The sequence below is a fragment of the Lynx canadensis genome, chromosome D2, assembly GCF_007474595.2.
Source record: "Lynx canadensis isolate LIC74 chromosome D2, mLynCan4.pri.v2, whole genome shotgun sequence".
NCBI classification, from domain to species: Eukaryota; Metazoa; Chordata; class Mammalia; order Carnivora; family Felidae; genus Lynx; species Lynx canadensis.
Genome location: NC_044313.2, coordinates 41,221,228 through 41,245,809, shown reverse-complemented (window position 1 = coordinate 41,245,809; position 24,582 = coordinate 41,221,228). Strand labels below are relative to the sequence as shown.

The 24,582-nt window shown below is 56.8% G+C and overlaps 1 protein-coding gene across 5 annotated transcripts in view; it reads right to left on the bottom strand.

The window, feature by feature from the left end:
• The window catches only part of ARHGAP22 (Rho GTPase activating protein 22), a 175,238-nt gene continuing 150,656 nt past the window's right edge, over positions 1-24,582 (bottom strand). For 4 of the 5 annotated variants that reach the window (XM_030335616.1, XM_030335612.1, XM_030335614.1 and 1 more), the window contains 6 exons: positions 12,107-12,314; positions 9,316-9,448; positions 8,242-8,315; positions 7,572-7,693; positions 4,621-5,530; positions 1-568 (listed from right to left, as the gene is read on the bottom strand). In XM_030335616.1, the coding sequence (XP_030191476.1) occupies positions 340-568; positions 4,621-5,530; positions 7,572-7,693; positions 8,242-8,315; positions 9,316-9,448; positions 12,107-12,314 (1,676 nt within the window). In that variant the 3' untranslated portion in view covers positions 1-339. The remainder of the gene's footprint in view (positions 569-4,620; positions 5,531-7,571; positions 7,694-8,241; positions 8,316-9,315; positions 9,449-12,106; positions 12,315-24,582) is intronic. The other variant, XM_030335617.1, reaches the window with a different exon arrangement.

Below are 24,582 nucleotides of genomic sequence, written 5' to 3'. Positions count from 1 at the left end.
TCATGCTAGGACAGCAGATTTAATAAAGAATGCAAAATGTTCCCTGTGGGCTGCTCAGACCCCAGGTGCCATCTGTTTCGGTGGGTCACGGGGCTGCCGCCTCTGACACCTGCCAGGCCCCGCACCGCCGGAGCAGCATCCAGATCCCACGTGGGGCTTGGGCTCCCGACAGTCCCCCTGGGGGTGTCAGCACTCCTCCCTCCAGCTGGCTCTGGAGCTCCTGGCACCACTGAGGCCCAGGTCCAAGCTGCAGGGCCTCGTGGCTCCTCACGAGGCCGGCGGCCGTCTCTGCTCAGGGGCGGGCGAGCACCGCTGCAGAAGGGAGCTCTTCCCCCTCCCTCACTTGGGGGCCTTGTCCCCTTTTGCCCCAACGGTCAGGCTTCCCAGGGTTGAGAAGAACTCCTCCATTTCCTTCTGCAGCAGCTGGTTCCTCTTCTCCGCATCTTCCCGGGCCCGCTCCGAGTTCCTCAGCTTTATTTCCAGCATCGTGTACTTTTTCTTTTCCTGGTCCAGTTCTTCTTCCAGCTGCGACATTCGCTTCCTCAGAGTGGCACTACCTTCTTCGAGTCTTTAAAATCAAGAAGAAAGACACTGTTTTAGACTGATGGCTGGGTGTCAGTGAACACGTGCCTGCGTGCACTCCTTCCGAAGGAGCCGGTCAGGCGGCCCAGGGATGGGAAGACGCATGCGGGCTCAGAGCTGGCTCTGCAGCAGGCCCCACAGGCCTCGGCAGCTCCTCCCGGGACCCTGGTACTTCACCCCCCGGGGGACCTCCCCTACGCCTGTGACCCAGAAAGGCCAGCATGAGCATTTGGCCCTTTGGCACTCGAGGCTGGGAGCCTGAGTCCTTGCTAAAATATAAAATCCACTTGCCCTCCAGCCCAGCCAACTGTCTGCTGAGGAATGGACTGCTGGCTGGCAGAAGGCAGGACTGGTCCCCAGATGGAGACGGAAGTAGGAAACTGGCCCCTCGCCTTTGCTCTTCTGGGAGCCGCCTTGGACCCCAGCCTCCCTCCAGCTGCCCCACCTCCCATGGCCCCCCCGCAGGCCCCAGCCAGACACGGCGACTCACTGGAAACCCCATTTGGGTTGTGCCCTCCATTCCTACTTGTCCTTCACGCCCCAGCTCGAATGCCTCACCCTCAGCGATAAGTCTCTGGATCCTCCCCAGGAGGCCACATCAGCGTTCCTTGATGCCGTGGCAGACATGCTTCTGTGGATGTTGACACCGCACAGAACAGAGGTCGGCACATCCATCTTTTCAGCCAGATGCCTACTTCCCGTAAGGCCTGTGGGGCATGCTAAGCCCAGCCCCTGAGAACCAAAACACTGGAGTTTGAGCCCCAGCCTGGCTGCTTATGAGGCACGTGACTGTGGGCAGAACACAAACTACCGGGTCCTGGTGTCTTTTCTGAAAAACTGTCAGGGACAACCCTTCCTCCAGGAGCTACAGCTACAATGAACACAGAAGGCCACGAGTGCACAGCGCAACACCTGTGACATGGGGTAATAGGAGTAAGAATCCATTGCCACCGCATCCAGGCCCAGGCCCAGGCCTCCACCCTCAATCAACGAACACAAAGCATGAAGAAGGCAGGAAACCTCCCTGCAGCCCAGCCCATCTGGGGAGCACAGGACACGCTATGAGAAGAATCCCCATGGCAGGTGGCAGCAGGCCCCCCCAGACTCCTCACTGCTTCTCCTCGGGCTCCAGCCCCCTCTTGGCTGGCTCCTCCTCCCCGATCGGGTGCTCTCAAGCTTGGGCCTGGGCCTCCTGTTTCCTCTCTGTGTGGCTCATCGTGTGACCTCATCCAGTCTCCAGACCCGAGGCTGCATCTACATGCTGACGACCTCTCAGCCTCTGTGTGCCTCGACTGCACTCAGAAACTTGGTAAGCACCGCACCTCAGCGGGTCCACAGTTGGCTCCTGACCCTTCTTCTCCAAACCACTTCCGTGGCCCTGGTGTCCCACACACTGAACACCCCCCTTCCATTTATTACACCAAGACAAAAATGTCCCCTAAGTCCGTTCTTTCTTTCACCCCCACATCTGACCAGTTAGCAAGCCTTCCAAACACGTTCAGAATCTGGTGCTTTTCTCCACCTCAACTGCTGCCCGTCAGGTCCATGACATGCACACGTCTGGCCTGGAGCCCCACACTCTGCTTTCCACCCCCCTTTCTCCCACTCCACTTGCCCGACCCTTTCCTCCACCTACCTCTCCCCACTGCAACCCCTGGCCTTCCCTCTGTCCCAGCACAGCCTTCCAGCTCTCTCTTCCCATGCTCCCCTGCCCTCCACCCTGCTAGTTCTCCTCCTTTATCTGACCTTCTAACATACCATAGATTAAAAAAAAATTTTTTTATGTTTGTTTATTTTAGAGAGAGAGCCAGAGACCGAGCACGAGTGGAGGAGGGGCAGAGCGAGAGGGAGACACAGAATCTGAAGCAGGCTCCAGGCTCTGAGCTGTCAGCACAGAACCCGACACGGGACTCGAACTCACGAACCGCGAGATCATGACCTGAGCCAAAGTCGGATGTGTAACTGAGCCAGCCAGGTGCCCCTCACATACCATAGATATTTTAAAAATCTATCTCGTTCATGGTCGCTCCCCCTCACCCCCAACACACACAGCACCAAATAAAAATAAGGACAGAGGTTTTGATCGGTTTTGGTCTTGGCTCTGTCCCCAACATCTAGTACAGTGTCTGCACATCACAGCCACTCAATGAATTCTCTTTTGGGAATGTAAGAATTGGTACAGGGGAGGTGTTCTGAGTCCCGGAAAGCAGGGCTGAAAGCTGGTTTCCCCCAACTCCCCAGACCAGACCCAGTGCAGACTCCATATGTAAAGATCTGCTGGCTGGGGCTCTATTCTTTCCCGTGCTCAGAGAGATCCTCCTCTCCCTAGACCACCCCTCGGCCCAGGGCGACAGCACAGACCACTCTGCTGGCGAGAGTACTACAAGGGCTGCCGCTGCTGCCCCCTTGCTTCTGAGAGCCTCCCACCCACCAAGCAGGAGAAGGCGTGAGCAGTGAAAGCTTCCTGAGCACTCTGGCTGCACCGGGCCCTGTGCTGAGGACTCCCATCCGCTGGCACTTAATCCTCATGCCAAAGGGGTGATGTCATCAAGCCCAGAGAGCCAGCCAGACAGACATTCAGCCAATACACACCGGGGTCAGACAGCCCACCTGGGATGCTCGGCCAATACCCAGCGGGCAGGGGCCCGACCCCAGGCAGTCTCACCCAGAGCCCTCCACGAAGCACAGCATTGTCCCCCTGAGAAACCTAAGCTTCTGAGAAGGTAAAAGAACTAGAAGCTCAAGCTGGCTCCACAAACAGCTGAGGAAGTGAAAAGTGGACTCTGACGCCCTCTGAGGCTGTCCTCACACTTGCCATGTATTCTGTAGTTTTTGTCTGCGAGCTCATCTTCAGCTGTAATCCTCCTCCTCTGTATCTGCGGGGCGTTCCATTGTTACCTCTGCCTGGTAAGTCCCAGCCCAGCGCTCCCGTGTGTGGGGTATCTCCCCCTGCCCCCGTTGTATACCTCACAGTTTACTCCTGTTGTGTCCTTTCTCCTCCTGGCTCAGCCCAATCCTATTGGTCCTTCAACTCCTAGCTCACACGTCGCCCGCTGTGACCCTCCCTGACCTCCTGCAGAGCAGAAGGGCCGATGCTGCCATTGACGCTCCCTGTAGAAATCCCAGGCTCAGAGTCAGAAGCAGGATTCCCTTCCACCCCCCACTGTCTCTGATGGAGAAAGGAAGACCTCAGAACACACAGACACCTGCTAGTGGGTGGGACCTGATTTACAGGTCAGACATCTGGGGCTAGGGAGCCGGAGAGGCTGGGAGAAGCACTGCATGCTGTCAGTGCAAGACTGCTCCTGACCTTGGGTGGAGAACCTGGCGCCTCAGAGCTGGAAAACCCCTCCTCACAGGGGAGGGGGAAGGATCACACCAGGACCATCAGTGAACAAACCTGCAGGGCTCAGAATGGGGCACAAGGCATCCTCCTGTGACCAGGGCAGGTAGGAGGGCAACGCTTAGCACAGCCAGCTCCCTCCTCATAGAAAATTGGATTACAGTCCCAGAAGGCGTTTCCATATTGGGCCCGACCAGGTCAGCCAGCCAGGCTAGCTGGCCCAGGGCCAGCATCGATGGGCAGCCCAGGGCGCTTCCTTGGGCCCTTGCACACCTCAGGGTGCCCACCTCCTCCCTGAGGGCCACGGAGGGACCCCCATGCTGAGCCCCTCCATTAAAGGTGCTCTGAGCAGCTAAGGCTGAGCTTCTGACTCACTCACTCATCCAGCAGGCATTTATGGAGCTCTGACTGCATGCCAGGCCCCAGAGTTCCTGAGCTTTCCCAGACATAGGAGCCCACCCCTCCATTCCCAACCCCATCCTGGGGGCATTCTCCCAGCAAGGTGGCTCCCAGGGGCTGGGTGCTCTGAGCCCTGCCTCCTGGTGGCTTGCTCTCAGTGCCAGAGGCCATGACCAGAGGCCAACTGCCCAGGGCCTGTGCCCCGTGGGCTGCTGGCCGCAAGGGCTCCGCCGGGCCCCCGGGGGGTGGGAGTGGGGGGGCGGCCTCACACTCACCCAGCGGCTGCAGCCCTTTACCTTTTCATACTCATCTCGTACTCAGTCCTCTGCCGGCACAGCTCCGCCCTGAGCTCTGTGACCAGGCCCTGGAGAGCCTCGGAGCAGCGGGCATAGTCCTGGCTGGGGCTGCCTGGGTCACTGGGCTCGCTGCTGCTGATGCAGGTGCCCACCTCGTCTGGGCCGCGGCCCAGGTCCGGGGATCTGCGGTCCTCGCTGCTGCTGGGGAAAGGGGAGGGTTCGAGGCCCCCCTCGGTGGGCAGGGAGCTGCAGGCGGACGAGTCGCTGGCCCGGCAGGCTGTGCAGCTGCTGAGCGAGCCCCCCGCCGACGCCTCGCAGGAGGAGGCCCCCGACCACGCTGTGCTGGCCACACTGGGAGTGCTGGGAAAGAGGCCGCTGGGCGGGGGCACGTTGTCGTAGGTGGAGAGTCTCTGCGCAGAGCCAGAGTCCTTGAGCCGTTCTCCCGAGGAAGCCCGGCGGTGGCCGCGCAGGGAGGACAGCCCGTTCATGAGCCAGTTCCCTCCGGAGGAGATGATGGGCACCTCCAGGGAGGAGCTGCCCACCTTCGGGCTCCCTGACCGGGCCCCCGGCTGCCAGAAGGAAGATTTCCAGTTGGGCAGAGTCTGCACCTTCTTCCCGGGGCTGGCGGCAGTGGTGGGGCTGCCTCGGCCACCTGGACCCATGGGGGAGGTTCTAGACAGCGCCGCCACAGTGGCCCCGTCCAGAGAAGAGGTCCTGTGTGATGGCAGGCCGGGGGTGCCGGGGCTGCCGGGCTCTGGCTGGCTGTCCCTTGGGACCTCCTCGGAGCCCCACGCCACTGTGCACGGTGGGCCCCCCCGTGGGGAGGCCGGCCCCTCCTCGGCCCTCGAGGTGAAGAGTTGGCTGTGTTTGCGGATCAGGACGGTCATCAGGTGCTGGACCAGGGACGTGCCTGCCAGGAAGAGGGAGTGAGAAAGCCTGGCCATGGATGTCTCCAGTCCAGGGTCTCTAGACCAGACCTGACGCAGGGTATCTGCAGTCCAGAACCAGGCTGCTCCTCCAGAGAGCTCAGCAAGGCCTGCCATCTGCCTCCCCGAAGGAAAGGACAGCCACCAAACCCTCCAAATCCAGCACGAGCAGAAGGACCCACCCACGAATCCCCTTCCTTGGACACAGAGGGGCACCGTGCCTCCAGCCCACTCCAGCCCGCGGCGTGCGGGGAAGAAGCAGGCACGATACCTGCTGAGGCTGCAGGGCGAGCCAGTGGCAGGCAGGCCCTAGAAATCACAACCTAGACATCACAGCCTTCTAGGTTGTCCCAGGTCACTCCCCTGGACTGCTGATGATGGCTGTGCCTGACTGTCCACATTCTGGGGGGCCCTGGGACAGGGACAGAAATGTCTTATAGGTGCATGTGGGCACACATACAGTCCCACATGCTGACGGTCGTAACACACAATTCCATATATACACATATAAACGTATGCAGCCCCCAACACACACAATACCCCCCTCACGCACACGTACACACAATCATGCACACAATACCTCCTCTCCAGGCCACAGCCCCTAAGATGCAGCCTGGGGAGCCTGTATTCCTGAGCCTGGGGGTCGGGGAGAAAGCGACAAAATGGGGGCAGTACAATGGGACCGTGGTACCTATCCGCTTGCCTTGGTCCCTGCTGTTACCCTCCACCAAACAAAGACCAGAGACTGGGAAGGTTTCGAGGTGATAAGGAAGGAGGGGTCCTTGGGTGGACACTCCCACTAGAGGCAACTAAGAATCCTGGAAAAAATAAAGGAACTCTTAGGCCAGAAAACTGGGTGAGGCAGGAACTCCGGGTTTGCTGTTGGGCATCTGTTCAACCTGGCAGGCTGAGAAACTGGGGGCCTGGGGTGAGAGACCAAGCCAGGCAGGCCAAGGGGGGATCTGAGCGAGAGTGCCACCCCAAGAGTCACAACCTTGGCTTGGGGGGACAGAGAGCTCCAGATAGGTCTGCTCAGCAAGGAATAGCAACTCTGCCCTCAGTTTGCCAGGGGCCAGCGGTGGCAGCCCCAGGCTTTGTCCTGCGTGAGACCTGGCCAGCCTCTGCACACCTTAGCCGGGACTGGCTGTGGGTCTCCTGTCTGCGAGGACTCCCACACTGACCCCTCTGAGACAGTCTTCCACGGGGCCTCCGAGCCTGGGCTCTGTTTCTGGGTCAGCCTGTACCTGTGCCCTTTAGTAAATCTAGCTGACAGAGAGTCACCTTGCCCCTCCTGACCTCAGTTTACTCATGTGTAAAATGGGTGCCATAACCACACATGAGCTGCTTGTAAAGATTAAAATGAAGTGATACGAGTAAGGCACTTAGTAGGGGCCCTTGCATATTGAAAGCAGTGGCTACTGCTAGTTTTCATATTATTGTTATATAATAGTAATATATATTAATATACAATATATATTATATATTAAATATAATATAATATAAATATATATAAATATATAACGTAATATATAATATATAATGTAATATAATATATAATGTAATAAATATATGATACATAATATATATAATATATAACTTTTATATATAATATATATAATTTATAAATATAAGTAATAAATATATTATAATATATATTAATATATAATATTGATATAATATATATATAATATCCTGACATCCAGGAGCCTGTGACAACTACTTAATAAAAAATTACTTAAGGAAAGCAAAAACATCTGTGTGTATTCAAGGGCAAGGGCGCTGACCTCTTCCATCCCACCCACTCCCCCCCCAGGCCCTCCTGTCATTCTCCATTGCACTCAGTGACCCCATCCGCAGGGCAAAGTTCCTTTTCCTTTTATAGCTGGATCCCATGGGGTCAGAGGTCAGAGGGAGGTGAGGTGTTCTAGAGGCTCCTTCCAGTTCCCCCGGAATGGAGCCCCCTTCCACTGGCCCGGCCCTAGGCCGGGCAGCACCCAGCACCGCCATGCATGCCTCCACCGTTACCTTCCATGATGGTTACCGGGTCTTCCAGCTGTGGCCGGAGTATGTTAGGTCCAAAAACGGTTGCCAGGTTCTGGACACTCATCTTGTTAACATTTGAGTGGGACTGAACTTCATCCAGAAACCTGTACAGTAAGGAAGAGGCAGGTGGCAGAAAAGCAAAACCTGATGCCAGATCTGCTGGGAGCTGCCCGGCCCCCCAGCCCAGCCATGTCCATGAGTGTCCACAGCTGCTGGGCATGGCCAGCTACCCCTGCCAAGCTCAGAAGGGGGAGGAGCTTCCCTCTCTCAGGGGTCTGGGAGGGGCCAGAGGGACGACTCTCCCACCTGGAGCGGGAGGGCAGATGCCCAAGAAGGCCCAGACCCCTCAGGCATGGGGCTAAGTGAAGGCCACCTTGCACGCCCTCTCCAGGCACCTGGGCCCCGGTTGTGCTCAGGAGGCAGACCCCTGGGGGAGGGGATGGCAAGAGGCACCCAGAGAAGGGTGAAGGGACAGAGGTGCATCCCCTCACTGGGGAGACTATACCACCACCTGCTCCCACAGGGACTGTAAGCTCCGTGAGTGCAGGGGCTATGTTTATCTACCCCTCACTGCCTCCATCAGCACCTGGGTGGGAGAATGACCCAGCCCCCTCTGTGCAGGGCACTGAAGCCCCTGACCCTGGTCACTTACTTGCAGATATATCTGAGCAGGTTGTAATTGGCCAGGGGAAGGCTGCTCACTTGTTTAGCCAACTCCAGAGTCCCCTTGGGATTGAAAGAGAAAAACAACACTTCAAAGGCCAGCACTGAGACCCCAGGCCCTTCTCCTGCTCAAGGGAGGGAGGGCTGGGGAAAGAGGAGGAGGGTGGGCTGGGAGTGGGGGCAGAAATCAGAGTCCAGACCTCCAGCCAAGGCCCATGCAGCCGAGCCCCAGGTGACCAGAAGGCACTCCCCCCTCCATCTCCCTCGGAGGAGCAGCGAGGCCAGGCTTGTGACCTCTTGGGGAAGCAGATTTACTTTTGGGGAATTGATGTGAAGGGTAATGCCTCTGCAGGGCCAAAGAGAAACGTTAGGGCCGGGGCTCAGTACACCTACAGAGGTACAAATATTTGCCAGATAAAGACCCCTCATCTCCCTCAGGGCCAGAGGGTGAGCAAATAAAGTCCTGCCCCAGCCAAAGCAGGCTTAGGGCTTAGACACCTGCCGGAGAGGCTGGGGGTAGGCGTGGGAGCCCTCAGCCCTGGAAGCAGACTCAAATTCTTTTGGGAGGAGGCAGGATATAAATAGATGAAAGGTCTGGTGGTTTCTGAACCCTGTGGCTGGCCTGGGTGGCCTTACGTTCAGGTTGTGTGTGTGTGTGTGTGTGTGTGTGTGTGTGCGCGCGCGCGCAGCAGGAGCCCCCACTGGGGGCCCAGGACCATGACTGAAACTCGGCCTGCTTTAGGAGGTACCTGCCCCTCCCAGAGACGGAGGCCTGCACGAAGAGAGGACCCTACACAGATGGGATGCTCCAGACATGCACCATCCAGAGCCCCCTCCCACACACAGACCTGCTCCGGGCCCCCCTACAATCACAGAGCAGGGTGCCCCGGGCACCCCCCCTTCACAGAGCAGGAGGTTCAAGGGCCTCCATCCTACAGAGCAGTTTGTAGGCCAGGATCTATGTGCCACGAAAGTCACTCAAAGTCAGAGTTTGTGCTCTGCGTCCATACATCCAATTGCCGGCAGGCCCGCCTCCCAGGATGGGTCCCCAGGAGCCACTAACCTCCCCCTCGTCCTTGGTGAGCAGCTGGGCACAGCTGAGGAAGTCCTCGTACCTGGCGAAGGGGACCACAGGCTCGGGGAGCTCCCGCAGGTACAGCTTCAACAGGGAGGCCACCGTGTGCACGTCTGTTGTGCTGTGGGCAGGGGGACATGCATGAGGCCTGGGATGCCGGGGAACCCCAGAAGTGACCAGCACCTTGCGCCACACCACCAGGGGCAGCCTCTGCTCTCATGTCCACGTGTGTGCTTGCGTGTGCACACTGCTAGCCAGGGAACCGGGAGGAGCGCAGGTCCCCTTCTGGTGGCCTGGTGGCTGCCCCAGGGTCCTCTGCAGGGCAACGTGGGAGCTGCTCTGCTCCCAGTAGGGTGTGGATGATGAGTGGGTGATGGGGCCCCCAGGGGCTGGGCAGTCAGAGGTCAGGCCCTGCCCCCCAGCCTCTGAGTTCCTGTTCACATTACAGACGCGTGGGGCTATGTTCATCACCCCATTTCCAGCACCCCAGTGCCCTTTGTGTCCACTCCCAGCTTGGAGCTGCCCGGGCTGATGCGCCCCCAGTGGAGGGCAGCAACCCTGGGCCTGTTGGCCTCTGGGTTCAGTCCCTGGACTGCGGTCTTGGCACCTCCTCTAAGCTTGCCTTCCTGGATGGGTCTGGGCCTTAGGTATTTCATCTGCTTGTCTAGGGCCCTGGATTTAAACCCTGAACCTGCATCTTAACTCATGGCAGGCATTCAGGAAAGATGAGCCAAGGGCCAGGAGAATGCGACTGTGTGCCACTAAGGTGTCACCTGCCCTGGCTGTCCGTGGCTGGCCTCACAGAATCCCTTCTGGCTATGACATTTGGGATTCTGGGGTTCTACAGCCCCATATATACCTAAAACCCACACAGCTAGGGCCCCTCTCTGCCTCAAGCCTGATGGCTCTTAGTCTGGCCTGGTCAAGGGGCCCCCGTCCCTGCCTCTAGCCAGGAAAGCTGCTGTCCATGCTCCGCACTACCTTCTCCCAAGGCCACTTTACCTCCTTTGCCAACACCCCCCACTTCCTGGGTGCTCACAGCCCCAGCGGGTGCCCAAGCTCGAGCTCAGTGCCCTCCCTGCCTCCGCCCCCCCCCCCTCCCCAGCCCTGTGGGTTCAGTGTAGGCCAAGGCAGGAGCTAGAGCCCCAGGAGGATCGGGGGAGGGGCAGAAAGCAGGGAGGATCTGCAGGGTTGCCCTTGGGGAAGACCTGGGCAGTGTAAACAGAAGTGTGGCCAAGGCCCCTCTGTGACGTCTCCCGTCAGTGGGGGAGGTGAAAGCTTTTCTGTCCTGGGCAAGTGGACTGAGAGCAGCCCTTCTACTCTGCAGGCCTCGCTGGCTGGAGCCCCATCCTGGCTCCCCCTCCATGCCCTCCGCTTACAGTGCTCTTGGGCCTGGGAGGCGTGCCTCCGCCCCCCGCCAGTGCGGCAGCCTCAGTTCACAGCCCCACACATCCCTGCAGCTATGCTGTCCAGATCCTCTGCCCCGCCCTGGTCTAAGGAGCCTGGCCCAGCACCTGACCGCCTCACCTGCTTCCCTCCCTGCCTAGAAACGCACTCCTCACCCTCTCCTTCCTTCCCCACTCACTGCAGAGCCTTTCCCTTTAACAGAGGCTCAGGGCTTTTTCTTGGTACTTCTTCCTGAACCCCCCTCACCACCCTCCCCTCCTGCACAGGCCTGCCCTGAATCCAGGCATCCTTCCCCAGCGCCCAAGGAGACTGTCCTACAGCCCACAGCCCTGTGGGTGCCCACGAGCCTAGGCGTCCCTCTAGGGCAGTGTCCCCTGTCCCGCTCCCTCCCCCAGGATCAGGCTCTCAGCGTGTGGTAAGGGAGCTGGGCACAGAGGTAGGGAGGGCTGCCCTGGGGTCCAAATCAGCTTCTGACCTTACTCTAGGTGTGACCTGGAGAGATAACCCTTAGTTTCTCTGCCCACAGGGTAACACCTCCACCCCTGGATATCTCTTCTTCCCTGAGGGCAGAGCTCCCCTGGGGCGGCATCCAGTCCATCCAGTCCACCTCCGCAGAAGGGAAGTGACAGACTCGCCTGGCTGGGCTGATGGGTCTGGCTGCGCTGATGGGTCTGGGTGGAAGCTGGAGGCACTGAGGGTGCTCTGCCCCAAGAGAAGAGCTGGGAAGGCCAAGGCCAAGGCTGCTGGCAGAAACCCATGGGCTTATCCTGGGGCAGAGGCGGGCCTTGACTGTGAGGGCGGACCTGAGAAGAAAGGGCAGCTCCATGGAGGCCGGGGTTGGCTTGATGCACCAAGAGCTTTCTATGAAAACTGCTCCATAATGGGTGGGGCACTGTCAGGAAGAAGAGGCCTCCAAGTAGCCCCCCCCCCCCAGGTCACACTTGGGCTCCTAAGTGAAGTTGCCTCTATCCACAAGGCGCAGCCCCGGACCTGGTAAGCCCAGTGATGGGTCAGGACGGACGGGCACCGACGCAGGGAAGGTGGAGGAGACGGGCTCCCCACCCCTGACACCTGACACCATGTGGGGCTGCTGCGCCATCCTGTCACTGAAGGGGCCTGGGGGTGGGCCAGGGTCCCATCCCTGAAAGGAGGCCCAGGGGGCCTCTGCAGAGACTCTGTGCCCAATGGTCAGCCCATGGGGGTAGCGGGGGGCACTCACTGAGCACATGGGGGGAGCCATGCCACCCAGCATCCTGCTGCCAGGCTCTGTGGGTGCCAGCGGGCCTCTGCCCACTGGAGCCCGCGTCCCGGGCGGAGCCCCTGTAGCGGGAACGGGCAGGTGATCCGCCTGTACTGTTCTCCCTCGGCTCACCTGTCAAACAGTGGTTTCTCCCCACAGTCGAAGGAATCCTGGAGGTCCCTCACCAGGTTGGCCTGGCCCGGCATGCGGAAGAGCCCCTCCTCAGTGAGCCCACGCTCCCGGATGAAGTCCACGCACTGCTCCACCAACAGCGGGGCCAGGCGGGGGCCATACTTCCGCTCGTGGTGGACCGTGTCCTCCAGGCGCTGCCCAAAAATTCCTGGGCACAGAGAGGAACTGGTCACACCCTCAGCTAACCAGCTCAGTGAGTGGGGGGGGAAGGGTGCTTGGGATGACGGAGGAGGAGGGGTACTGTCAGGGCCCAAAGCGCTCCTGAGGCGCCCGGAAGCTTGAGGAACCTATAAAGGCTTCCTCAGACCCTGGGCAGAACCCAGAGAGCAAGAACAGATGAGGCAGAGCTCACGCAACAAGACAGGGAACGTACTCACAGGAAAACATCATCATGATTTGGCATCACTGGTCGTTAGGGAAATGCAAGTCAAACCCCAGTGGGATACCACCTCACACCCGTTAGGATGGCTACTATCAAAAAAAAAAAACCCCAGAGAACAGCCAAGTGTTGGCGAGGATGTGGGGAAACTGGAAGGCTTGTGCACTGTTGGTGGGAATGTAAACCGGTGCAGTCGCTGTGGAAAACAGTTACGGAGGTGCCTTAAAAAACGTACAACACGGGGCGCCTGGGTGGCTCAGTCGATTAAGCAGCCGACTTCGGCTCAGGTCATGATCTCGCAGTTCACGGGTTCGAGCCCCGGGTCGAGACCTGCTCATGCTCGGTCTCCCTCTGTCTCTCAATAAAAAAACATTTTTTTAAATGTACAACAGAACTACCAGACGACCCAGCCACTCCACTTCTGGAAACTCAAACGAGCGGGGCAGAGGACACGCAGGGGGAACTGCCCACAAGCAGAGGGTCCCTGAAAGGGGAGGGGGCGAGCTTGGCACTGCACCCTCAGTGCCTGCCTCCTTTCCTGTCAGCCTCACCCGCTACTTGAGCGTCCTAAATCTGCCTGCTTTGCTGCTGCCTGGCCCATGAGCAGACCTCTACCCAGAGGTCTCTTTCCTCTTCAGTCTGTGCAAATTTCCCATTAGCGCTGGGGAACAGCTCAGACGTGCCCTCCCGTGGGAGCTGTCCCAGCCCCTCACCTCTGCATAACCACAGAGCTCTCGCTCCTTCTCTCCCTGCGCTCTACCACGGATGCGTGAAGACACCTGCCCCCTGCAGCCCCGAGCTGGTGCTGGACTGGGGGCAGAGGTCAAGGAGCACTGAGTGAAGGATCCAGAGTTCTCGCACTCGGCGCCCCTCGCTGGGCTCACAGGGGACCGAAGGCCACAGTCAGGGAAGAGAGACACGGAGCAGAATTCTAAAACGTCCTCCAGAGATCCACAAAGCTGGGGTAATCCCATTCAGCCTCCTCTGGGCTCTAGCCCTTCGGGCTCTCCCATCTCCCATCCGGGGGCCAAACGCCATCCTTCTGTCTGTCCCTCTGCCCATCTACCCTTCTGTCACTGTCGCACTTGCACCTCACCCTGTTCTAGGTAGAGGACAGCCTTAGTGCGGCCCGAGAGCTGTAAACATGTAAACCCTACCAGCCGAACGCCCGTTGCTGCCCCCCTCCCACCCCCCTCCCCCAGGAGCACTGACCTCATATGTTGCTCAGGGACTTTGGGAAACGGTGATAGTGCCTCAGAGGCCCTGTAAGTCGCTGAGCTTGGTGACAGGACTGGGCTACGGGTGGGAGTGGAGACACGGGCAGCAAGTGGTGGTCAAGACTGTAGGCCATAAAAAGATTCTGAGCCTCAATGTGCACGGGTCTGGGTATACATCCCAGCTAGGCTATTGAGCAGAGAGGTGGCCGCCTCTCCTGGGCCTCAGTTTCTCCATCTATAAAATGGGATCATCGTACTGTTTTTAAGGGGCTGCCCTGAGGGCCCTGCCCGAGGCAGGGGGCTGTGAGGCACCACCAGGCCTGGGACTGACCCCACATTACCAGCAGGGCTGTGCGGAGCTTTGCATGAGACTCTATGCCAACTTTAGGAGCAAGCTGCCCCCTCACCACCCTTTGAGGAAAGAAGTTTCGTGGAGCGCTGCGGGAAAGCTCACTCCAGCCCAGCCCTCTAGGGTTTCCTTTCTCCTGCTATCCTGCTGGAAGCAACCTGTACTCCGGCTACAGGGCCCGGCCTCCTTCACTCTCCTTGCCCACCACTCCCCTTGCCAGGGTCTCTCTGGAAGAACCTGGCAGGGCTCAGAACAGCCACACTGAACTCCCTCAGCCCTCCTGGCACATCTCGGAGGGGAAGCCTTGCCAAGAACCAGCTCCAGTAGGTTTGTCAGATCCCTGGAAACCCAGCCAGTGTGCGGGTTCCTCGAGGCCCCAGCCCACGCTCTTCACAAAGTACTGGCTTTGCCACCAGAGAGGAAACTGGCAGTGGCTGCCTCTCCTCTCGATGAACCTGTCGGAAGGCTCAGAGCTGGGCCGAGCCTCCTTCCCTGCCAGCTCCCCCTGGCAAACCCTAGCCCTCATTCCCCTCTCCCCAGAATCCCCTGAAGAAGCAGGAAGTCACAGGCCACAGACCGGGCAGTCAGTTGGCTCAGATCCCTGTCCTGGATGACCTTGGGCACAGTCCTCAGTCTCCCTGCCACTTCGTGGGGCTGTGAGAAGCCATGGGAGAGCTTCCCACAGCAGGCACACCGAAGCAGGTGCTTCGTGAATGTGGCCTTCTCTTGACCCAGGAGGGCCGGCCTAGGGCCCTGGGCTCTGTCAGCTCAAAGGACTCTGCAGGAAAGGGCCTGGTTTTCCCTCTCTGGAGCTGATTCCCAAGAGGAGACCTCAGGCTGGCTTTGGCTCCTCTAGGGTTCTCTCTAGTTGGGGGTGGCAGGACCAGGAGTGGGGGACTAGGTCGGGGAAGAGAGACAAGGAAAAAACGTTCTTAAATTCTCTCCAGAGGTTCAGACTTGGGGAAGTCCCTTCCTGCTCTCAGCTCCCCTCCAAGGTCTGTCAACCCACCCTTTCATGGCTGTATGTGCCCATGTGCATGGCCCTGCTCTGGGGCCTTGACAGCTTCAGAACTGCCCTGGAGGCTGAAACCAACAGGCTGGGCTCTAGCCAGGCCTCACCAACCAAGAAGCTGACATCAGCGCAAGAAAGAGAATGGCAGCAAGAGGCATACATCATCTTGCCGGGGTCCGGCCCAGGGTGAGCCAGCCCCAGGGCAGAGGATCCCTATCCTCCCGGTGGCAGCCAGGCCGCGCGCAGTGGCTTTCCCGAGGCCCAGGGAGGCAAACGTGGGGGCGAGCACTGGGTTTGGAGTCGGTAGCCCGGGGTTCCCGTCAGGCTCCGTCCCCTCAGTAGTGGCGGGGGTGGGGATGACCCTTGGAGAGTCCCCGCTCGGCTCCGGGCCGCCACCTCCCCACCCCGGCAGCAAGATAGGAGGGGCCTCTAGCCGCGAACACGCACGCGCCCCGCTCCCCCAGCCTCGCGCCCCGCCGCGGGCACCCCGACCCACGCGCGCTCCCCGCCGCGGCCCCCGAGACGCATGCGCGGCGCCCTCCTCGCCCGCGGCGTCGCTTCCCCGCACCCGGTCCCGCGCTACCTGGGGCCGCGGGCGCGCAGCAGGCGGGCAGGCGGCAGGGCGGCCGCGGGCAGGCGCAGCACCGGGAGAAGGCCCGCGAGGCCGGCATCAGGCCCATGGCGCGCCCGGTGCGGCGGCGCGGCGGGGCAGGAATGCCCGGCACGCGCGCAGGTAGCGTCTTGCCCGCCGCCCGCCCCGGGCCCGGACCCTGGAGGGAGGGAGGGCCCGGCACTTGTGAGTTCCTGAAATGCCACGCCTGAAGCCGGCCCCCGGGAAGAGCTCCGGGTTCACACGTCTCACCCCCTTTCCCGAACGCTCCGCGATACTAGGCTTCTAGGCTCCGGAGGAATGAATGCCAGCAGCTCCCAATGACGGTCCCTTCCAACAGGGGGGACGAGGACTCGCTTTAGGAGCTCCCATTCCCCGCAGGCTGGGAGGCATGTGTTCCAGATGGGGCAGTGGAGACCCAGGAAGGCCAGGTAACTGTCTGGGTCACCCAGCTTGGGGGTGGATGGGTGGGTGGGGAGGGAGCGCCGAGCTCGGATCTAACACTGGGCTCCTGGCTTCAGAGCTGGTGCTTCGGCCTTCAAGTAAGGCGTCCTGTGCAGCCCAGAGAGGTGAGTATTGATGTCCCTATTTTACAGACGCGGCAGCTAAAGTCTAGAGAGTTTATAGAATTTTCCTAAGGTTACACAGCTAGTAAGTGCCAGACCTCCCATCCAGACTTAAATTACGTTAAGACAAGTTAAAGATACGTATCTTAAAGATACATTCTTTCCAGGGCAGGATTCTGTCCCAGTGAAATGAGCCCACAAGCCCATAAGCCCATACTTCCAAAGTCTGAAGACTGGGACGTTTATATTCCTCCTGGTATATATACCAGGGGGGGCAGGTGCAAAGCAAAGCTGTGGGGGGCGGGGTGGTGGTGGCAGCACCAGGCAGGAGGAATAGAGACCCACGGGGTTCTGTGGGCCAAATTCTGTAAGGGAGGAGCTTAGGGGAGCCCTGGGGCTGGAAGGGGTGGGGGGCTCATCTGAAAGCTGAGTGTGCAGTGCACAGCCAGTGCTCTCCGAAGCAAGGGGGGACCAGGATGAGGCAAATGAGGCACTGCCCACCTGCGCAAAACTTAAGGTATCAAAAACTTCAAGGTAAACATTTCACTGCAGTGTTTTAACAAATACAAGTTAATGTAAAAAAAAAAAAATCCATGATGAACAAATTATCAAAACTTTAAGTAATGACAGGCTGCAACCCTGCTTTTGGCACAGATCCTGTGAGCGTCTCGCCCTAATCCCCCGGATCCTGTCTTCATTTGAAATTTTGAGATTTACTGTAGACGTGGTAGGAGAAATAATGATTCCCCCCTCCCCAAATGTCCACATCCTAACCCCTGGAACCTGTGACTGTGTTACCTCACCTAATAAAAGGGATTTTGCAGACATGATTAAATTAAGGATGGAGAGATGGTACTGGATTATCCAGGTAGGTTTTCTAAAAGGGAGGCAGAGGGAAGGCTGACTACAGAAGAGGTAATGATGGTAAGGAGGGAAGCAGAGACCGGAGTGATGAGGCCACAAGCAACGAATGTGAACAGCGTTCTAGGAGGTGGACAGGCGAGGAACAGGGTCTCCCAAGAGCCCTCAGAAGGAACAGGCCCTTCCAAAACCTTGATTTTAGCGAAGACTCAGTTCTGACTTCTGACCTCCACGATTATGACAGGATAAATTTGTGTTGTTTTGAGCCACTAAGTTTGTGGCAATTTGTTAGAGCAGCAATAAGAAACTAATGTAATGGACTTTTTGCATTAATTTCCATTACAAATATCACAATAACATGTTCATCCTGATCACTGAGGCTTTTGCTGCCCTCCTTAAATTCTGTGCTGCAGGCCACATAGGCCCCCTAGTCCTGGCCCTGATACTAGTATGGGGGTGGGGGCTCACATCCTCCTTAGCCCTGGGTTCTGGGGAGGGGCTCAGGGCTCTCCCTTCCCAAAGTTCAAGTACACAGGAAGGGAGGAAGGGTATTTCATGATGCCGGTGGGGGCCACAAGCCAAGGAATGCCCCGCCCTAAACCTGTCAGAAAAGCCTAGGGCTCCCACTACCCAGGGACCGTCTGGGTCTGAGCAGCACTGTCCACCTTCAAGGGAAGGACCCAAGGGCTCAGTTAGAGTCACCTACCCTGGGGGTAGGCGGACCCTCCCAGTGGCCATGTGGGCTCTGATGCCATCTTGCTTTCTCCTCCTGAGCTTTGGTTCCCCTACCTGTGCGGTTAGACCTGCCAGGCTCTAGGGAATCCCTTCCACTCCCACACAGATTCCCCAGACGGCTGGAAGTCTGCAAGTGCCCGCCATTTAGAAGGCTCTGGACTCAGATGGGCACCAGATTATGCCCCAGCCAGGATAACACACCCCATGTCGGGGGGTCATTTTTAGCTGTGGGGCCTATTAGGGTTGGATGTTCAGAGAGAGTCTTAAAATTGTCCCGTTGGGGGGTGGGTGCCTGGGTGGCTCAGTTGGTTGAGTGTCCAACTTTGGGGTCAGGTCATGATCTCGTGGTTCGTAAATTCAAGCCCTGGTGTTTGGCTCACGGGTGTCAGTGCCAAAGCTGTCAGTGCAGAGCCTGCATCAGATCCTCTGTCCCCCCCTCTCTCTGCCCCTTCCCTGCTTGCTCGCTCTCTCTCTCTCTCTCTCTCTCTCTCTCTCGCAAAAATAAACATTAAAAAAAAAATTGTCCTCTTGGGGCAAGGCCAGGAAGCTGAGGCTCTGTCCTCTCAAACAAGTACCTGGACACATATGACCTCTTCAGCGGGGGTGGCCCTCAGTTCTGAGCTGTGTGTCGAACAGGCCCCGGGTCCAAGACCTCGGGGACTCTTTCCTCAGTCTGATTGCCTCCCCATGATCTCCGTTCCCTCCCATCAAGACAACTCAGATCCAGAGGCTATGGTGCTCTCATGCTTACCCAGGGAGAGAAAGAGAGAGAGGGAGACAGAATCACTGATGGTCTCACCCTGGGGACAGCTGCCTCTGCCCCCAGCTCTGCTGTGTGCTGTAAGGCAAATTGCTAAACCTCTCTAGGCCTCTCTGCCTCCCTCTATAATGTAATTTTGATACAACTAATCCCTGGCAAGAATAGCACTTAGCAAGCATGAGACCCCTCTGTGTCTCCTCAGACTGATGTGAAGAACGACCAAGGCCACCTCGAAGCCACGAGACCCAGGGAACCTGGCCATAGGATCACCTGGAGGCCCCTTGGCATCCTACTTTCCAGAGCAGGCATCCAGCAGGGGGTGCTCTGAGCTCTAGCAGACCTGGGTTAGAACCCAGCTTCCTGGGGTGCCTGGGTGGCTCAGTCGGTTAAGCATCCGACTTGGGCTCAGGTCATGACCTCACGGTTCGAGAGTTCAAGCCCTGCATCAGGCTCTGTGCTGACAGCTCAGAGCCTGGAGCCTGCTTCGGATCCTGCGTCTCCCTCTCTCTCTACCCCTCCCCTGCTTGTGCTCTCTCTCTCCCTTTCACAAAAATAAATGACATTTAAACACATAAATAAACAAACAAACAAACAAACAAACAGAAGAACCCAGCTTCCTGCCGACTTCTCTGTGACCTGGACAAAGCATTTGAGTCTCCCTGTTGACCAGTGTCCCCGCCTGTAAAGGTTTTCACGACCAGTTTCCTAGGGCTATTGCAGAGCCTGACACAGGAACATGCTGAATAAATGTTAGCTGCCCTGGCGAGTGGCTGGGGTTACTGGGGCACCGCTCAGTGTCACTGGCACTAACCCTCCACTGGCCTCATCTTAACAGTAACCATGACAAACTCTCTCCTGGCCCTGTCTGTGATCTGAGCTCTACTTAGCACAAACAGAAGCCAGGCAGGCCACGTTGATGGGGCATTTCCCATCACAGCCGCTGGGAAGGAAGGAGGACTTCTGGCAAGGTGGTAAGAGGCAGCTGAACAGTTAGCGTCCTGAATTCACCCCAGTAAATCACCACTGCTGGCGTGCCGGGCTCTCCCAAGGCAAGTTATCTGCCCTCCCTCTCTGTTCTCCCCATAGACGGCCCTGGGCTCCCTGCCATCCTGTCAGAGGGGTCTGTGGCTAGGAACTATTTCTCCTACAAGCTCACAGACTCCAGAAGCACTACAGGGGAAGGAGGCCCAAGGATGCTGTGAACCAACCCCTAAGCCCAGAAGAGGCCAGATCTGCCCTCTGTGAGCCTGGGGCATGGAAAGGGTCCCAGGCCTGCTGAGGCATCTCCTCCACCTGGCTTGTGGACCCACAGAACATACGAGGATAGGCTGAAGGTACCAGAATCATGCTCAAGCAGCCCATCTGCTGGCTTAGTGACCTGAAGCCCAGCGCAGATTAGCCACAGTCCTTTCTCTCCCCTTTTGGAAGGGCTGCCAAGAAAGGCCCAGCTAGGGACTCTGGGCCTGGTGGGTCAACATTCAGGGAAACCGGAAATAAGACTCTCTTCTTCAGTCTCCTAGAAGAGCTGGGCAAGCAGCACGGGGGAGAAGTGGTCCACTAGTATCTCGGGCTCCACCACTGCTAGCCTGGGCTGGGGCCAGTGACCTTTCATTCTGAACCGGATTGTGCCTCGAGGGGCTTCTATTTGGAGAGGCCATTCTAGCAAACAGTGACCACTTCCAGCTGGACTAAAAAGGTTGCTTTGTGTCCCTCCAACTTGCCCCAAGGCTGGGATTTTCTCCATGTCAAGTGTCCTGCCCTGTGGCTTCTGGAAGCTGCATTTGTCCCCTCTTTTTCCTTCTACCACCTGATTTCTGAGGAACCGAAGAGCAGGAGAATTGGCTCCAGGGGGTCAGAGGAAAGTCTCCAGCGGACTGTGAGAGCCGCATACAACCGGGCTGGGGCAACAAGGCTCTGATGGCCACTGCGGGCCTGCTGCTGGTCCCTCACACCCCTCCCCAGCGCAGGGCAGTCACTGTGGGCAGGGACACCATTCCCAAGCTGGGTTCCTTGCCTCAGGGCTGTCGTTCCGTGCTGCTGCCTGTAAGGTTGGGGCAGAGAGCTTCTGGGCTGTGCTAGGCAGTGCCTGGCAGCCTGTGAGTGTCAGAGTTACCATGCTACTAGTTACTGAGCGCTAATCCTGACTCCTGCATCCAACGCAGCACCTGCCCTGGCTTCATGACAAATAGACATCTCAAACTGAGAAGTGTCCAAATGGAACTGTGGTCGGGCCGCGACCTCCCAAACCTGAACTGCGCTCTTGGTTAATGACAGCTCTGTCCCCAAGACATCTCACCCACACCCCATGAGTCACCTGCACTGTCCCTGCTTTCGCACACCCCCACCCAGTGCTTGTCAGTCCTATTTTCCAAACAGATTCAGAACCTGATTACTTTCACTGTCACCCACCATAGTGAAAGCGCCCATGTCTCCTGCCTGGATTAGTCCTTGTATACGTGTCCTTGGTTTCGCCTTGTCCCTCTCAGGCCAGCAGTCAGAGTGGCCCTTTCAACTATATGTCAGATGCCATCATGCCTCAGCTCAAAGCCCTCCAATGCGCCCTCCCCCTTTCATTTAGGAGTGAGAGCCAGGGCACCTGGGTGGCTCAGTCGGGTTAAGCGTCTGACTTCAGCTCAGGTCATGATCTTGCAGTTCAGGAGTTCCAGCCCCGCATCGGGCTCTGTGCTGGCAGCTCAGAGCCTGGAGCCTGCTTCAAATTCTGTGTCTTCCCCTTTCTCTGCTCTTCCCCTGCTCATGCTCTCTCTCTCTCTCTCTCTCAAAAATAAATATTTTTAAAAATTAAAACAAACAAACAAAGGAGTGAGAGCCAAAGTCCTCACAGGGGTGCAGGAGGCTCCTTCCCATCTGCCCTGTCCCTCACCCCTCCGGCCTACCCACCCTCCACGCTGCTTCAGGACCACATCAGACGTGCTCTGCTGATGCCCAGGCTGCTGCCTCTGGCTGGCCAGCTTCCACCAGACATCCTGGCTGGTTTTCTCACCTCCCAGACTGTTTGAATGGCCCGTCCTCATCACTGTATTTAAAACTGCTCGGGTTTGTTTTTCTTTCAACAGCACTCACCACCCTTCCAAAACACAGAGGTTCACAGAATATGGGCCCCGGACCAGCAGCACCAGCAGCATCCGGGAACTTGTTAGAAATACAAATTCGAGGGCATCGCCCAAGCGAGCTGGAATCCCCGTGAGTGGAGCCAGCAGTCCCATTTCCACAGACCTTCCTCGGGGTGCCTCAGATGCTAGCTAACATTTGAGAACCACTGCTCTGTGCCTCGTGGCTTGCTTTGCTGGTTAGTGGCCGTCTTGTGGAGTAGGATGGAAGCTCCCCCGACCTCTTTTCCTGCCACCTCCCCTGCCTGCGCACAGCAGGTGTGCTGTGTTTGCTGAATGTTCCAGGGCTACCCCGTACTGAGAGAGCGCTGAGCACTTTGCGTCCGTCCGTCTTCTCTCTTAATTCTCACGACAGTCCTGCAATGAAGGCATTCTTCTTCCGTTTTGCAGACAAAGACACAGAGAGGGTAACAGGCCTACCCAGGGTCACACAGCCAGCAAAGGGCAGAGCCAGATCACACTCAGACGACACAACCTGATGCTGGAATCTGTGCTCACTCTGCCTCCTCTCACCCATCAGTGCAACCGGCTTTGCCAAGCACCGTCCTATCAGACCCACCTTTGAGGGCTTGCAGGCTCTCTCCAGATAACTAGGCAAGGGTTCATCCGTGCAAGCACCTGCCAGATGCCAGGTAACCCTGGGTACTCAGTGGTTCCCTCTTCTTTCCTCCCATGGTGAGCTGGGTAGGAGTTGCTGCCCGATGGGGCTCCAGGGCCCATGTTCCCAGAGCTGGGCACAGAAGTCCAGAGACCTACAGGAGAACATTGCCCTCTTCACAATGTCTTCTGATCCATGAAGATGGGATGTCCTTCCATTTATTTAGGTCTTTTTTAGTTTCTTTTGACAACATTTTGTCACTTTCAGAGTAGTAAGTTTTATACTTCTTTTGTTACATTTATTCCTAAGTATTCTCTTCTTTGGGATGCTATTGTAAATGGAGTTCTCTTAATTTCATTGTTGGTGTGCTCATTGCTACTGAACAGAAATACAGCTGATTAGTATATACTGACCTTATATCCTGCAGTCTTGCCGAATGTTTTATGACTTATAATTGTTTTCTAGTGGATTTCTTAAGGTTTTCTGTATATGAGATCCTACTATCTGCAAATAAGAGATACTTTAACTCCTTTCTTCCTTTCCAATCTGGATGTATGTCATTTTCTTGCCTAATTGCTCTGGCCAGAACCTCCAGTACAGTGTTGAATTTCAGTGAGGAGAGTGAGAATCTGTGCCTTGTTTCTGATCTCAGAGGATAAGTATCCAGTCTTCCTCCACAAGTATGATGTTACCTTTGGGTCTCTTGTAGATACATACTCTTTATCAAGTTCAGTAAGTTTCTTTCTACCCCCATCCCTAGGCCGTTTATTTTCATCAGGAAAGGGTGCCAGACTTTATTAAATGCTTTCTCTGAGTCTACTGAGATGATCATGTGGTGTTTTAAGTAGGTTCATGTACTCAGCAGGGAGCCCAATGGGGGTGGGGGGCGGAGCTTGAATTCACAACCCTGAGATCAAGACCTGAGCTGAGATCAAGAGTCAGATGCTTAACTGACTGAGCCACCCAGGCGTCCCAATCATGTGGTTTTTGTCTTTAATTCCATTCGTGTATTACAACTGTTGATTCTCAGGTGTTAAACTATCCTTGCATTCCTGGGATAAATCTCATTTGGTCATAAATCTCATTTCATTTGTATAATCCTTTCATATACTGCTGGATTCAATTTGTAAGTATTTTGTTGAGGATCTTTGCATCTATGTCCACAAGAGAGATCAGTGCTCCAGCCATTCTTCTCTCCCTCTCCAGTACCAACAGTCTTTTGCATTGCTGTTTTGTCTCCCAACTTAAAACCAAAAAACCCAACAGCCCTCTCTTTACCTGACCTCCCCTCCAGCCACTGTCCCATTTCTTTCCCTTTATAGTCAACTTCTTGAAACAGTCGGTTATTCTCACACTCCATTTCCCCTCGTCTTACCCTTTCTCACGCCCGCTATTATCAAGCTCTATCCCCAGCACTCCACCAGAACCATGTTTGCCCAAGTCAGCAATGAACTATGCTCGATCTCTTCTGGTTGATCTGTCCACAGTGCAGGTTGTCACTGCCCCTTCCTCCCTAGACATTCCCTTCAGTTGCCTCGGGATCCCCAACTCACTCCTGGCTCCTCCCCCTCACCAACCCTCCTGAGCCCCCTCTGCTGGCTCCTCCTCTGCCCCTGACTTCTCACCTGGGAGCAGCTCAGGGTTCAGCCCTGGTCCTCTGCTGTCTCTACACTTGGCTCTATGGTGCCTCACCCCAGCCTCACGGCTTCAAACCCCATCTATATGTCAACAGCCTCCAAATTCCCCCTCCAACCCAGTCCTCTCTCCAGTTCTCTAGACTTAAATGTTAAACTGCCTATTGGACACTTAAAGTTGAGCCTCTAGGGGTGCCTGGGTGGCTCAGTCGGTTAAGTGTCTGACTTTGGCTCAGGTCGTGATCTTGTGGTTCGTAAGTTCAGGCCCTGCATTGGGCTCCATACTGACAGCTCAGAGCCTAGAGCCTGCTTCAGATTCCGTGTTTCCCTCTCTCTCTGCCCCTACTCTGTTCGTGCTCTGTCTCTCAAAAATAAATAAACGTTAAAAAAATAATAACAAACTTGAGCCTCTACCAGGTATCTCAGACTAAGCCCAATGGGAACTCTCACGCTTCATTCCAAACACTGCACTTCCTTTGGTCTTTTTCATCTGTTAATGGCTAATCCATCCTTCCAGTTGCTTAGATCAAAACATCCTGGAATTACCCTTGACTTCTCTCATTCTCT